The sequence below is a fragment of the Podarcis gaigeae genome (assembly GCF_964106915.1).
Source record: "Podarcis gaigeae genome assembly, chromosome: 3".
NCBI lineage: Eukaryota > Metazoa > Chordata > Lepidosauria > Squamata > Lacertidae > Podarcis > Podarcis gaigeae.
In genome coordinates, this window is record NC_139680.1 from 25,812,258 (window position 1) to 25,826,592 (window position 14,335).

Genomic DNA, 14,335 nt, shown 5'->3' on the forward strand with positions numbered 1-14,335 from the left:
GCCCTGACAGTGTTGGAAAGCCAGTTAACTGGAGAGGACACACAGCCTGGCTTTTGACACAACTATCAAGGAAACTACAAATATCCAGCTTTAAAATTAGCAGTCCTGCTAAAGGCTTCGTGGGAGCAGCTGGCATAGCTTTCCAGTTCTATAGGAGAAATGAGGATTTGGACATTTTAAGGATTCCACAGACCCCTACCTGTTTGTGCGATGATGATAGAAAATCATTGTTGGAATTACTTGCACTGTGAAGCTCCACTAGGGGAGAGGGACAGGGGTATCCTGAAACTTTATAATAGGGGAGGGTCTTGGCACCGATACTGTCCTGCCACAAAATATCAAATCAGTGCAGTCTCAGTAACATCTGCTACTCTCCCTATAAAGAGGCAGGTCTTTATGGTTTGAGTTCAACAAACAAAACTTGCATGCAATGCTTGACTGAGAAACCTTATACAGTGGTACCTCGGGTTAAGAACTTAATTCATTCTCGAGGTCCATTCTTAACCTAAAATTGTTCTTAACCTGAGGTACCACTTTAGCTAATGGGACCTCCCGCACCACCACCACACGATTTCTGTTCTCATCCTGAAGCAAAATTCTTAACCTGAGGTACTATTTCTGGGTTAGCAGAGTCTGTAACCTGAAGTGTCTGTAACCTGAAGCGTTTGTAACCCGAGGTACCACTGTATCCAAAAGTATCGCTCATGTAATCACCTGGGGCATGTCTAAATTTCCTCCTGGTTTGGGGTTGTGAGGGGGTACTAGGAAAGACTTAGGATCCATCAGATCCCAGGGACACTTCTCATATTTCCCCCTCTTTGCCCCCCGCAGCATGGTCAAGGGTCAGGGATTATGGAAGTTGTAGTTCAATGCCACCTAGAGGGCTACAGTTCCCCATCAGTGTTCTAGGATGTTGAGGGCAACTGAACCAGTGAAGCTTATGTTATGAGTCCATAAAATCATAGAATTCTAGAGTTGGAAGTGACCCTGAGGATCATCTATCCACCTACCCTGCAATGCAGAAATATGCAGCTGTCCCATACGGGGATCGAATCTGCAACCTTGGTGTTATCAGCACCATGCTCTAACCAACTAAGCCATTACAGGAAGCAATGGAAACCGGACCAGCTCTGGTGCAGGAGTATAGATGAAGGCAGGCATTTGTGTCTCTTCTAGTTTCCTTTATGAAAGTTATTTAAGCAAACTCCAGAAATAGTAGAAATGAAAGCAGCAACAGAGAGGCTGCCAAGCACTGGCCAAAAAGAGCAGTGTGTTGGAGGCTTGAGGGAAATCTGTTAGCATGTGGTGAAGCAAATGTAGATGTCAGGTGTGCTGGGTACACTGTACTGTCATAGCAGCTGTTGCTGCTAAGAGATTTTGAAAAATATTTCAGAGTTTAAATGATGAACGTGCCACAGGTTGTATGCTGGATCTTGAGACACTCTTCAAATCACCAGGAAAGCCTGCACAAGGATCTGCATTGGGCCAAAGATGTAGCACTCCAGCTGCTTAAGGGAAAAAAGGAAAGGGAAACAATAATAGCTGAAATGGAAACACTGACATTTTACTTAGTTGGTTATCCTGATTTATTACCCACACAGAGAAAGAAAAAGTATTAGCTAGCTTTGCTAGCTTACATATACCTTATAAGCTATTTGCTTATATCAATGCTTGATTTTAGGGCTGCTTCTGATATGTAGGAAAAGTCTGAAAACTTTGACAAGTTGGGAGAATATAATTGTGTGTCTATTGCACAGATTTCCCAGGCCATTAACCTGCAGATAAGACTATTGTAATGTAGGATGTGTAGGGTGGCCCTTGAGAACTGTCTGAAGGTTACAACTTTTGCAAAATGCCATAGCCAGGGTGCAAATGGGTGCTCCTGTTTATTCAGATATAACACAAATTCTAAGAGTTGCATGGTTGTCAGTGGTCTTCTGGGTCTGGTAGAACTCAAGCCATCTGGTACAACTGAGCCATTACAGGAAGTTATGATGGTTATGATGACAAAGCCCTAAAAGACTTGGAGGCTAAGCATCTGAAAGAACACATTAAGATCTGCAGAGGAAATCATATTGGTGATACACTTGCTGAGCAAGGCTTGCAAGTGCAGGGTGGTGAGGTAGGACTTCCATTGTGATGACCACACAATATCTCCCCGCAAGATGTATCATGCCCCTACCCTGTTTTCATTCTTATGGCAGGCAAAGACATACCTCTTTCCCCAGGCCTTTGCGGAGGGGTGAAGGAGCCTGAAGGAGCGTCTCCACCCCCATCATTCAACCCAGACACTGAGGTCCAGCTCCGAGGGCCTTCTGGCAGTTCCTTCCCTGTGAGAAGTGAGGTTACAGGGAACCAGGCAGAGGGCCTTCTCGGTAGTGGTGCCCACCCTGTGGAACACCCTCCTGTCAGATGTCAAGGAAATAAACAACTACAGTGGTACCTCGGGTTACATACGCTTCAGGTTACAGACTCCGCTAACCCAGAAAAATTACCTCGGGTTAAGAACTTTGCTTCAGGATGAGAACAGAAATTGTGCTCCAGCGGAGCGGCGGCAGCAGGAGGCCTCATTAGCTAAAGTGGTGCTTCAGGTTAAGAACAGTTTCAGGTTAAGAACGGACCTCCGGAACGAATTAAGTACTTAACCCGAGGTACCACTATATCTGACTTTTAGAAGACATCTGAAGGCAGCCCTGTTTAGGGAAGTTTTTAATGTTTGACATTTTATTGTGCTTTTAAGTTTCTGTTGGGAGCCGCCCAGAGTGGCTGGGGAAACCCAGTCAAATGGGTAGGGTATAAATTATTATTATTATTATTATTATTATTATTATTATTATTATGGCTTTATATTTTATTCTGCTTGGTGCTGCCTGTTTTATCCATAACTGCTCTTGAATTATAGATAGAAGAATAATGATGCAATCATTAGTCTTTGGTCCTTGCAATATCTTGCAACCAAAAACCCTAATGGAGAAGCATTTTCTGGTGGTTCCGTAAAGGTCTTCATACTAGACCACCACTTTGTGGCTGTGATTAAGCTAATGGGTGTTGGCAGATATTTAAGATTTAACCATAAAGATTGTTGTTTTATGGTTTTAGCTTTAAGAGTTTGCGTAGGTTTTTAAGATTTAAAATCAGTATTATTTATACTGAATCTTCAGGAAAAGTTTGGTGGGGCAGGGAGGGGTGGAATCTAAGGGCAGAACCCAGCCAAAGTCAAGCATGTTTAAAATGTATGATCCATTAATTATAATGAAAATGTGTTAATGATCCTATTAAAATCGAATTAACATGTAATGCTTAAATTGTAACCTTTATAAATAATCCAGAAAACAGCACACCAAGAATATATGCGGACAAGGAATATGTACTTTAAACCAACCATTTGCAAATGTTATTTCCTGTAATTTCCTTGCCACATATACAGTGGTACCTCGGGTTAAGTACTTAATTCGTTCCAGAGGTCTGTTCTTAACCTGAAACCGTTCTTAACCTGAAGCACCACTTTAGCTAACGGGGCCTCCTGCTGCCGCCGCGCCGCCGGAGCACGATTTCTGTTCTCATCCTGAAGCAAAGTTCTTAACCCAAGGTAATATTTCTGGGTTAGCGGAGTCTGTAATCTGAAGCGTATGTAACCTGAAGCATATGTAACCCGAGGTACCACTGTACATATCAAAATGTATTAATCTCCCACCATGAAAATGCTTAGATAGCTTTAGGATATTTTGAAGAGGGTGTCTTTAATAAGATATATCACTTAGTATAAGGTTCATTGGAATCAATGTTAATTTATTTCTGTACAAAAGGGTTAATCCTATACACACTGACCTGGAAATACATGTATGGTTGTGGATGGGATTGCACTGTTAAGATTAAGGGATAGAATAGAATAGACATGTATGGTTGTGGATGGGATTGCATTGTTAAGATTAAGGGATAGAATAGCTCTGGTTTTGTCCTCCAAGTTCCCACCCACACCCACCTCCACTCAGATGCCTAGCTCATAGCCTTGGGTTATTAAAATTGCCTTTCTGAACTCTCTAAATAGACTTTAAATAGCGTAGACCACCAGAGCTCCATGCTGCTGACCTCTTAAGACTACTGAAATTCAGATAATAGAGATCAAAACACCCAGTTAGATTAACACACAAAGGCTACAAAAATTTACTTTGATTAATACCCTGAAGCACACCGCTACGTTGGCTGGTCTAAGTCAAACTGAAATCTTGCTTTTCAGCAGAACGGAACAATTGACATAATAATTTTAATGAGAGAATGACATTCCATTAAATTTTAAAATCAGGCAGAAGGACTGCTTGCCTGGTTTCATTATACCCCTTCACTTACCATGACTCCTGAAATTCACATAAGAGCTTTCCCTTTGTAGTGCTATGAAAATGTCTTCCCCATAAAACGGTTGCACAATGCCCTTAATCACCCGACCTGGCCACAGTGATCTATGTGACTGTCATCTCCAGGCTTGACTACTGTAATTCGCTCTACGCGGGGCTGCCCTTGAAGCTGACCCAGAAACTCCAGAGGGTGCAGAATGCTGCAGCGAGGCTCCTCACGGGGTCTCTGCCATGGGAGCATATTCACCCACTGCTTTTCAACCTGCACTGGCTCCCGGTAGAGTACAGGGTCAGATTTAAGGTGCTGCTTTTGACCTTTAAAGCCCTTCACAGCCTAGGACCCTCGTACCTACGGGACCGCCTCTCCCAGTATGCCCCACGGAGAGCCTCAAGGTCCATAAATAGCAAAACTCTAGTGGTCCCGGGCCCTAAGGAAGTTAGATTGGCTTCAACCAGAGCCAGGGCCTTTGCAACTCTGGCTCCGGTCTGGTGGAACGCTCTGCCTCATGAGACTAGGGCCCTGCAGGATCTGATTTCTTTCCGCAGGGCCTGTAAGACAAAGTTGTTCCGCCTGGCCTTTGGCTTGGAGCCAATTTGTTTCCATATTTTAATGTTGTATTTTAATTTTGTTTTTAAGTTGTAATCATTCAATTTGTTTTTTTATTGCTTGTAAGCTGCTCTGAGCCCGGCCTTGGCTGGGGAGGGCGGGGTATAAAAATTATTATTATTATTATTATTATTATTATTATTAACAACTACCACTCTAATGGCCTAAAGGTCTTTGAGTTCCAGATCTCACAATTCCATCTGCTTTTACAAGAGAAGGGAGCTTGATTTCTTTCTTAAAGCCAAAGTCAATAGTCAGGAGGGAATTCGACAAATGAAATCTGAGAGGGGGCAGATTCCTCTCATGCAAGGTTATATGCATTCTAAGGCTTTTCTTTGCTCATTCCCCTCAAATTTTAGTCATGTTTCACATTGATCCTGAAGAGGGTGTCCTCTTTGGGCTCCAGAGAGGGTCTCCTTCTGAGCCAGGTGGATTCTCCATTTCCGGGTACCACTTTCAGGTATCTGGCCCTGTGTGTAAATGGGGAGTTGTCTGTACTGACATGTGCAGCCTAAAAGAAAGTTGCAACTTTTATTCCTCAATTAGACATAAAAGTAAATTGTTATTTTCCAAAAAAAATGGAGAAGGGGACAAACTCCCCTCTGTGCATTGCTTAGGTACTGAAACAACTTGGAACCCAAACACTGCAAACCCGGAAGTAAGTGTTCCAGTTTGTGAACTTCTTTCGGAAGCTGAACGTGCTCCATTTTTATTGTTTGAGTTTTACGCTGAGGTCTGTCTGTTTTTGTTATTTATTTTGCATTTTTGTGGCTTTTTATTTTTGTGACTGTGTGGAACCCAGTTCAGCTACTGATTGTTTGATTGTGTGACTGCAGTTTACTGTTCATTGCTTTCATTTTATGGATGAATGGTCTTGTTAGATAGTAAAATTCATGTTAAATTGCTGTTTTAGGGGTTGTTTTCAAAAGTCTAGAACGGATTGATCCATTTTGAATTACTTTCTATGGGAAAGCCTGTCTTGGTTTTGGAACGGACTTCTGGAACCGATTAAGTTTGAGAACCAAGGTACCACTGTAGACCAGTTTCATGATAAGCAGTCCATGAGGCTGTCTACACTTGATCTCCATTTTAGGAGCAGAGTGGAATCCCAACATAGCAAATGTTCCATCAGGGCAAGGATCTCTGCTTGTATAATGGAATGCTATCCCCCTTCCTTCCCCTGCCCCACATTTCACTCTCAATCTAAGCATTCCTCTAACCCTCAGCAGCAGATTTGGAGAGGGTGTGGGGCAAATGCAGAGGAAAGAGAGAGGGAGAAATCTCACTGTGCAAGTGACAGGACTCATTGGTAGAATACTGCCCATAATCCAAAGGACAGACAGACCTAGGAACTTATTGCAATACATTGAAAAGTCACCTGATACTATTTTTCTTGCACCGTCTCACTTACATAACAAGAAGTCACATAGAGTAGGCATGCAGACATATTGTCTGTTCTGAGTTCATGACAAACCACTCAATTCATCTATTTGGCAATCAAAACAGAAGCCTGATGGATATACATTAAATGAAAGGATTGAGAACTGTCAAAGGACTCTGTGATGGCGATTTCCTTTGCAATGAGGAGAGGCCAAGGCCAGTATCACATGGCTAACACTCTACAGCAGTCAGGCTACCGGTGCAATAAGCAAAAGCTGCCAAGGCTACAAGATTACTTTTCTTATTCTTTTTTCACTGAATCAACTTGTGCCATTTCCCGACCTCATTCTCCTCCAGCTATTGTACAAACCATCTTTTTTTCTTACATGGCAGCCATGAAAGCCTTTTGAATGCCAGAAAGTAGCTCTGAAAATGAATGGTGAGCAAGGCTGGGCAGCTGGGGCTGAATGAAGTTTGATTTCCCTCTTAACTTTCGTACCAATACAAGTCTTTGTGCCTACAGCTGCATTTCAAATATATAGTCATCTGAACACTACCAAAGGAAGGGAAAAAAGTGTTCACCTTTGATGGGGTGGTTGTTGTATTTTTCATGTATAATAAATCACTGTAACTGAAGCACTACATGCAGGGGGTTTTTTGGGGGGAGGGGAGTAATCTATTTTTAATGTTGTTTTGGCAGACTTCATAGGAAAGGGGTTAGGTACGTAAGTTACCAGGGAACGAAAAAGAAAGATGCATATGCTCAGGTTTGGTTAAATGATATGCAAGAAGATTGCATTCTCCATGGGGTAATACGATAACAAAAGTTAGAAATAAAACAGAAAATGAGTTATGACGGGTAATTTGTATGTGAAACAGAGGCCAGGGTGTTTTGATCAGTGTTTGAAACTCCCACTGTTATAGGCACATTTTGCGACAAGGAATTTCTTTAGTGCAAGCAGCTTCTGAGCTCTGGGCGCAGTACTGCACCCATGATTTCAGATTAAAACTGCTGTGTGGAAGGAAAGGAGGACTTTTTTCTGCCTCCCCACTTCCAGCTACTTTTTGAAGACTGGGGAAGAGACCCTCTTAAGAATATTAGGGGGGTGGGTAAGCGAAGGATTAGACCGTGTGAAAAATGAACATAATATTTTAGCTGCAGTTCATTCATTTTCAGCTTTGTATTATTGTTTTAAAAAGCACACCTAGACATGCCATTTAGCTCCTAGCTTTCATATCTCAGTTTCTAACACCTGTTTTGATAATGTAAACCTGGAAAGCTGGAGTGGGTGGGGAACTGGTATTTTTGTTCTCTTTAAAAGAGGTTCTGCCTTTAGAAAATGCTGTCACCAAGTGATTAGAAAGGCTTCAACCCAGTCATTGGGTGCACAGACCTTGGTTCTGTAAAGTGGCAGAATGTCAACTCTTAAAAACCACAATAACCTTGGTCTTGATGCCCTTCAGAAATCATGCCCACCTTTTGCCATATGCAGGCAACTGTGTGTATTCCTTTTCCTTTGAAGATCTGCAATGTAGCATAGAGACTCATTCTGAAACCAGGACCTTCCGGTATGAGGTTGAGGGCTGCAATTCTGTGACATCTACTTGGAAGTAAGCCCCATTGAACTCAGAGTAAATGTTGTTGAAGTTGGGCTCTAGTTTGTGTAAGTGAATAAATGTTTGAGGTGTTTACCCCCCCCCCCCATTACCTACCTTCCTTCTTCTAACTTGCACAAATAAGGATCATGTGCAGTCCTCCATCTGATCTGTTACCCACAGAAACTGAACAAAGTCCATAAGCAAGAAATAGGCTCCTATTATGCTTCTGTGAAGCAGCATGTTCTTTGGAGGAGAAAAAGGGCATTTGCAGAATACAGTTGCGCTAAATTGATTTTGATGTCTTGAGTCACTTGAGATGGCTCACACATAAAGGTGAAAACAGCTGTCATGCTCAGCGTCCGTCTCGGGGACATAGTGATGTACTTTTTGTGTGTGAACGTGCTGTTGGAGGGGGGAGTGTTTTTAACCTTGCATCTGCTCCTACCCCATCTAATGTGAATACTTCACATGGCACAACTACTAAATGAATCTCTTTAACGTCCTCTGCTAAGTGTGCGCTGCCTGATTGAGGTTCATTATATTATTGCACCTGTCAAATAATATGTAATCAGTGAAACTTTCCTGAGACTAAAATCTATCTGTTGCCCTGTGGATAGTCTAAAACTTATCTCCATTGGGAGGGTTCTGAGGGAAAAAACAATGAAACACCTATCTTGAACTAATTTATATGTTTGGCCTCTGTACCTGAGCGCAATGATTAATAACATCATTGCAGTCTCAAAGCTGGGCAAGCAATGAATTAGCAAGGCTTTGTCAGTACTCACACTAATTAGATTGCAGTCCTATATCCACTTACTTAGAAGTAAGCCTTGCTAAAATAAATGAGGCTTACTTCTGAGTAAACATGTATTGGCTTGCAGTGCACAGGCAATATATTAAATTCCACTAAGCCTTCTTAATGGTTTCATTTCAGATCTGTTCCTTTACTCACGGCTATATGGCTTTTAGGCGAGTCTGAGTTCCAAAACATAGTTAAGGACGAGGTCCAGGTTTGCACATAATGCTAACAATGGTTAGCAAAATCTAAGGTTGATAACCAACCAACCAACCATGGCTTATGAGTGTGGTTTGCTTATGGCTAATACAGTATTATTAGGGACGCAGGTGGTGCTGTGAGTTAAACCACAGAGCCTAGGACTTGCCGATCAGAAGGTCGGCAGTTCGAATCCCCGCGACGGGGTGAGCTCCCGTTGCTTGGTCCCTGCTCCTGCCAACCTAGCAGTTCGAAAGTACACAGTGCTAGTAGATAAATAGGTAAGGTAAACGGCGTTTCCGTGTGCTGCTCTGGTTCGCCAGAAGCGGCTTAGTCATGCTGGCAACATGACCCGGAAGCTGTACGCCGGCTCCCTCGGCCAATAAAGCGAGATGAGCGCCGCAACCCCAGAGTCGGCCACGACTGGACCTAATGGTCAGGGGTCCCTTTACCTTTAATACAGTATAGTTAAGCTGCAGGTCAGATATAGACAGTCAACCTATGGTTTACTAAACTATGATTTATAAACCATGACATGGTGTTACATGTGAACTCAACCACCTTCATGACTTTCTTAAGGAATAATTTACACTTTCTTACTGTTTCAGCTGCAACATTAAATAAACATACAATAAAATTTATCTATGTAGTATGAAGAACAATTAGGGATGTCAGAGAATTCTGACAAAAACTGGAAAATGAAGCAGAAATTGCTGCAGTTTACATGTTTCTAGGCAGCAACAGAAATCAGTTAACTGACTATGATTGGTATTTCTTCACATCATTATTGTGTTTTACTCCACAATTGATAACATAATACCTTCTTAAACATTATTTTAATGCTTCTTTTACATTGAAATGAATGTCAATTATGTAAGTTACATATCTTAAAAGTTAAATAGCAGGCAGGGAGGCAAATAGCATAGAACTTGGCAGAAACCAAACTGCAGCAGAATAGAAACTACCTTGACTGCGGTGTATACAGGTTGGAGACGAAATTGCTGCCTTCTTGCATCCCTAGCAACAAAGCAGGACATCACCCCAAACACTATTCTCAGTTTTAAGGCATTACTAATGTAGTGCAAAAGATGAAAGCTTGTCACCTGCTAAAAGCTACACCTTTTAGGCTACACCTGATAAATTCCCTATTCAGCACAACTCTTTAAGGACCTCACTTTTGCATCTGACCATCCCAGTCATGCTTAAAGTTTTAGGTCACTTCATGGGCTCACAACTCAATGGTATCGCACATGTTTAACATGGACAAATCTCAGGTTCAACCCCTGGCCTCTCCAGTTAAGAGGATATTGGGGGCAGTGCCAGGAAAGTCGTGAGTCCTCAGAGAGCCAATGTCGTCAAAGTGGACTAAGCAGTAAGATCAATAGCATGACTCCACATACAGCAAATGTGCATGTTCATTTGACAGGTGGGTGATGACTGTTTGTATTTAATAGGTCCTGCTCGGCTAGAGGCTCAGTTAATTCACAGGTGTTAAATGATGGAAAGAATCTGTCTCCTGAAGAAAACTGCCAAAACAGCTATGAAATGAATATATCACAAACACAGTCAAATATACTAGTTAAACCAGTTGATAAGGTATGGCGTGCCTTAAAAGCTTCTGGAATATTGTCCTTTAAATTAGTACAAGTATTTTTCATTCGGCAGCATATTTAGCTTTCAGGTTCAGCTAGACAACTCCAAAATATTTGTTCCTAATGGGACTGATCATGCATATAATAATGCAGGAAGTCTTTACTAGGCACAACTTCAGCAGGGTTATTGTAATGGGAAATTGTTCAGTAAGAAATAATGAAAACACAAGATTAGCAGGGATATCGGAAAGTAAACAATAGAAAGGGTTTTAAAAGAAGAAGGTGATGTGAACTGTCTCATCAAAATACAGTGGTACCTCGGGTTAAGTACTTAATTCGTTCCAGAGGTCCGTTCTTAACCTGAAACTGTTCTTAATCTGAGGCACCACTTTAGCTAATGGGGCCTCCTGCTGCTGCTGCACCGCCGGAGCACAGTTTCTGTTCTCATCCTGAAGCAAAGTTCTTAACCCGAGGTACTATATCTGGGTTAGCGGAGTCTGTAACCTGAAGCGTATGTAACCCGAGGTACCACTATATCATGGATAACAGACCCAGAATGCTGCTGAATAACACTACTGGATGGTCATAGTTATTAAGTTTTAAAATATTTATCTGATTTCATTATTTATTACATTTATCCCCCACTTTTCTTCCATGAGAGCCAAGATGGCATACTTGGAGATTCTGACTCTCATCCCCAAAAGCCAGACATCTTAGCATGAAGAAGGTTGCTACAGCACATGGCTTCATGTCGTTCCCAGGAACCTAGAAATAAAGCCGCAATATACTGAATTTTTTTGAAAAGCACCTACATATTTCAGGACGTATCCAATTCAGATTCATGGGGTGGGGGGAGAGAAACCAGGGCTGATGCTTAATTTTTAATATGGTCCAGCTTTTTCACTTAACAGAAGCCACTTGTTTTATTAGTAAGATTTCCATTCCTGGCAGAATACAAGGATATCTTGCCATTTCCAACACACGATGGTGGCCCTCTTGCCAAAACCTTTGAACACAATACCCATGGCATTGCCCATTTTTCTCTATGGCTAAGCTCTCTGGAAGCTCTACTGCTCTGCTACAAAGCTTCCTTGTGTTAGTTGCAACCAGTTTTGTGCTCATTTTAACACTACAGAACAACTGCTATGAAGAAAGGGGAACTATATTCATAGGATATATGAATATATGAATATGCATAGGCCATGTGAGTTATGCCCATTTTGTTTTTGTTGGCGCTGTTAATTGATGATCAGACAAACCCATACTTATGAATGCAGTCCTTTGTTGTCCTGATAGATGTACTTTTTAATTTTTTTACAGGGATGTGGTGAGACAGGCGAAGTGAGACCATGTTGATTCTGCTTGACCTTTCGGTGGCTTTTGATAGCATCACTAATGGTATCTTATGGGATGCCTTTTCAGGTTGGGTGTAGGGGGCACAGTCATGCAGTAGCTCCATTTTTACCTGCAGGGGCAGTTTCAGAAAGTAGCATGGGTGGGTTCTGTTTGACCCCATGTCTCTTACGTTATAGGGCCACAAAGTTCCATTGTATCCCCAAATTTCTTGAAGATTATATGAACACCACCCACATGACCCCAGAAGGTGAGGTGATACAGGAGTATGGATACCATATCTTACTCCAGGCATCCAGCTCTTTCTCTCTGTCATCGGGGTCAAATGAGGCTAAGCCAATGTTGAGTTCAGTAACAGGCTGGATAAGGATCAATAAAGTTGAATTTTACAAGATTGGGGGGGGTTATGCTCAGCCTGTTCTGGATGGGGCTACACTCCCCCTAAAACAGCCTTTCTCAACCTGTGGGTCCCCAGATGTTGTTGAACAACAACTCCCATCACCCCTAGCTAGCAAGGCTCAGGGATGATGGGAGTTGTTGTTCAACAACATCTGGGGGCCCACAGGTTGAGAACCGCTGCCCTAAAAGATCAAGGACATAGCTTCAGGATGCTTCTTGAAACAACATTGTCATGTGAGGCCCAGGTGGCATTGACTGCCTTCTGCTGGCTTCATCTGATGTACCAACTGTGGTCATTTCCCAGACAAGGCTTACCTGGTCACCATGCTTCATACTGAAAGAGCTACACTGGTTGCCTGTTTACTTCTGAGCCCAGTTCCTAGCGCTGATACACACCTTTAAAGATCTAAATGGCTTGAGACCCAAGTATCTGAAGGCACACTCCTTCCCAACCCTGCCTGCCCATGCCAAGATTGTTCATTGGGGCACTTTTACAACTACTTTCCCTAAAGGAGGCTGTGCTACATAGCTCCAAAAGAGAGGGCCCTTTCTGTGGCAATGCCCCAGCTCTGGAACACTTCCCAAGAGTTATGACCGACACTAGCATTACAGTATTTTTGGCACCAAGTTAGAACATTTTTTATTTGCGCATGCAGCATTAAATGGATTTGTTTAGCCTACACAATAGTTTGGAAGTGCTGTTGCTCCTGCTCATTTTGCTAATGCATTAGGAATGTTTCATCTGTTGTATTTCTATCTGGTATTAATAGTTTTATTTACGCACATTGCACGCCATCCTAGAACACGCTCAGATGAAGGGTGGTGTGGGAATCTTTGAAATAAATAAATTAAGAAAAGATCGCTATCGCAGACTGTTTCTGATGAGGACAAAGACAAATCCACAATCTGGATTATTTGTGTTCATGCTGTCAAAATGAATGAGCCCAAACAATGAAATTGGGTTGGATCAACACACCCTGGCATCACAAAGCAGCAGTTAAAGTGTAAAAGCGTCTTTGGATTTGGGGAGGTAAGAGGAGTATGATTATGCTGGATGAGTGATGGCTCAGCCAAGGTGCTACAAACATTATCATTAGGGCTTTAGCCCAGTAGCCAAATGCATTTTGGTGCTTTTGCTTATTTGGGCCAGATTTAAATGGGAAATTAATGAGTGCCTTTGTTTTCTTTTTCCCTTTAGGATCATCCCAGTAGTCCCAGCATTCTACTTTGCATATGAATGATTACGAAACATTTGTAGAAGATCCCATCAGGCTGTGCTTTGTAACAGAAAGCAAAGAGAACTTCAATCAGAACTGAATAAATGATCTAAAGATATATCGTTGCCAGGCGTCTCTACCCTTACTAAAGATCCCACAACAACCGTAATCTTTCTTCATTCGTTTTGAAGTTGCCATTATCGCACAGTTTCCGATAATGTTCTGTTTCAATCTATCAGTGTCTCAAAACAAATTTACATGTCCATTCTCTGTTCAGAAAGTTCCCTTTCAAAATGCCAAGAGAACTTACTTTTATCTCTGCTTTCTTGCAGCAGGGCATTTCCACAGATATAGAGAAGAGAGGGGGATTGCAAAACCCTCATAATTCCAGGAAGGTCCTCATCATTAAGCAGACAATCCCAAGGAAGGGAAAACAGCATAAATTACACCAGGTTAAATTAAGCTAGCATAAAGTACGGTACTTGTACTTGGTGCTTGTACCTAGAGCTTGCTGTGCGTTCCATATTGTCTCAGGACAATCAGTCAGAGTTTCAAGGATAGTTTCACTGAGTTTGGGTTTGGTAAATCCTGGGCTTTGCTGTTTGAGCCAGAGCTCAATGAGGCCGATGCAAACCTGCGTCCCTCACCCTGACTGGCCAAGGCTCAGCCAGGAGAACTTAAGTCTCCAAATGGGGATATGGTGGTGGCAAGGAGAGATTTACCGTTCTTTTAGCTCAGCTATGTGAGGAATCCAGTGGAATTTAGCTGGCAGTAAGGGTGATGTAAGTCAAATTCCTCCTGAATGGATTTTGGAATAGGAGCAACTAAGCTGGCATACGTTA

General features: G+C 42.2%; 1 protein-coding gene across 6 annotated transcripts in view; it reads left to right on the forward strand.

Annotated features, from left to right (window-relative positions):
* Positions 1-13,651, forward strand: part of TPO (thyroid peroxidase) — a 550,495-nt gene extending 536,844 nt beyond the window's left edge. For 2 of the 6 annotated variants that reach the window (XM_083730134.1, XM_083730132.1), the window contains exons 16-18: positions 10,387-10,528; positions 11,845-11,922; positions 13,475-13,651. In XM_083730134.1, the coding sequence (XP_083586260.1) occupies positions 10,387-10,528; positions 11,845-11,880 (178 nt within the window). In that variant the 3' untranslated portion in view covers positions 11,881-11,922; positions 13,475-13,651. Of the gene's footprint in view, positions 1-10,146; positions 10,831-11,844; positions 11,923-12,580 lie in introns of those variants that run through there. The other 4 variants (XM_083730133.1, XM_083730130.1, XM_083730135.1 and 1 more) reach the window with 4 other exon arrangements.
* The last annotated feature ends 684 nt before the right edge of the window (positions 13,652-14,335 follow it).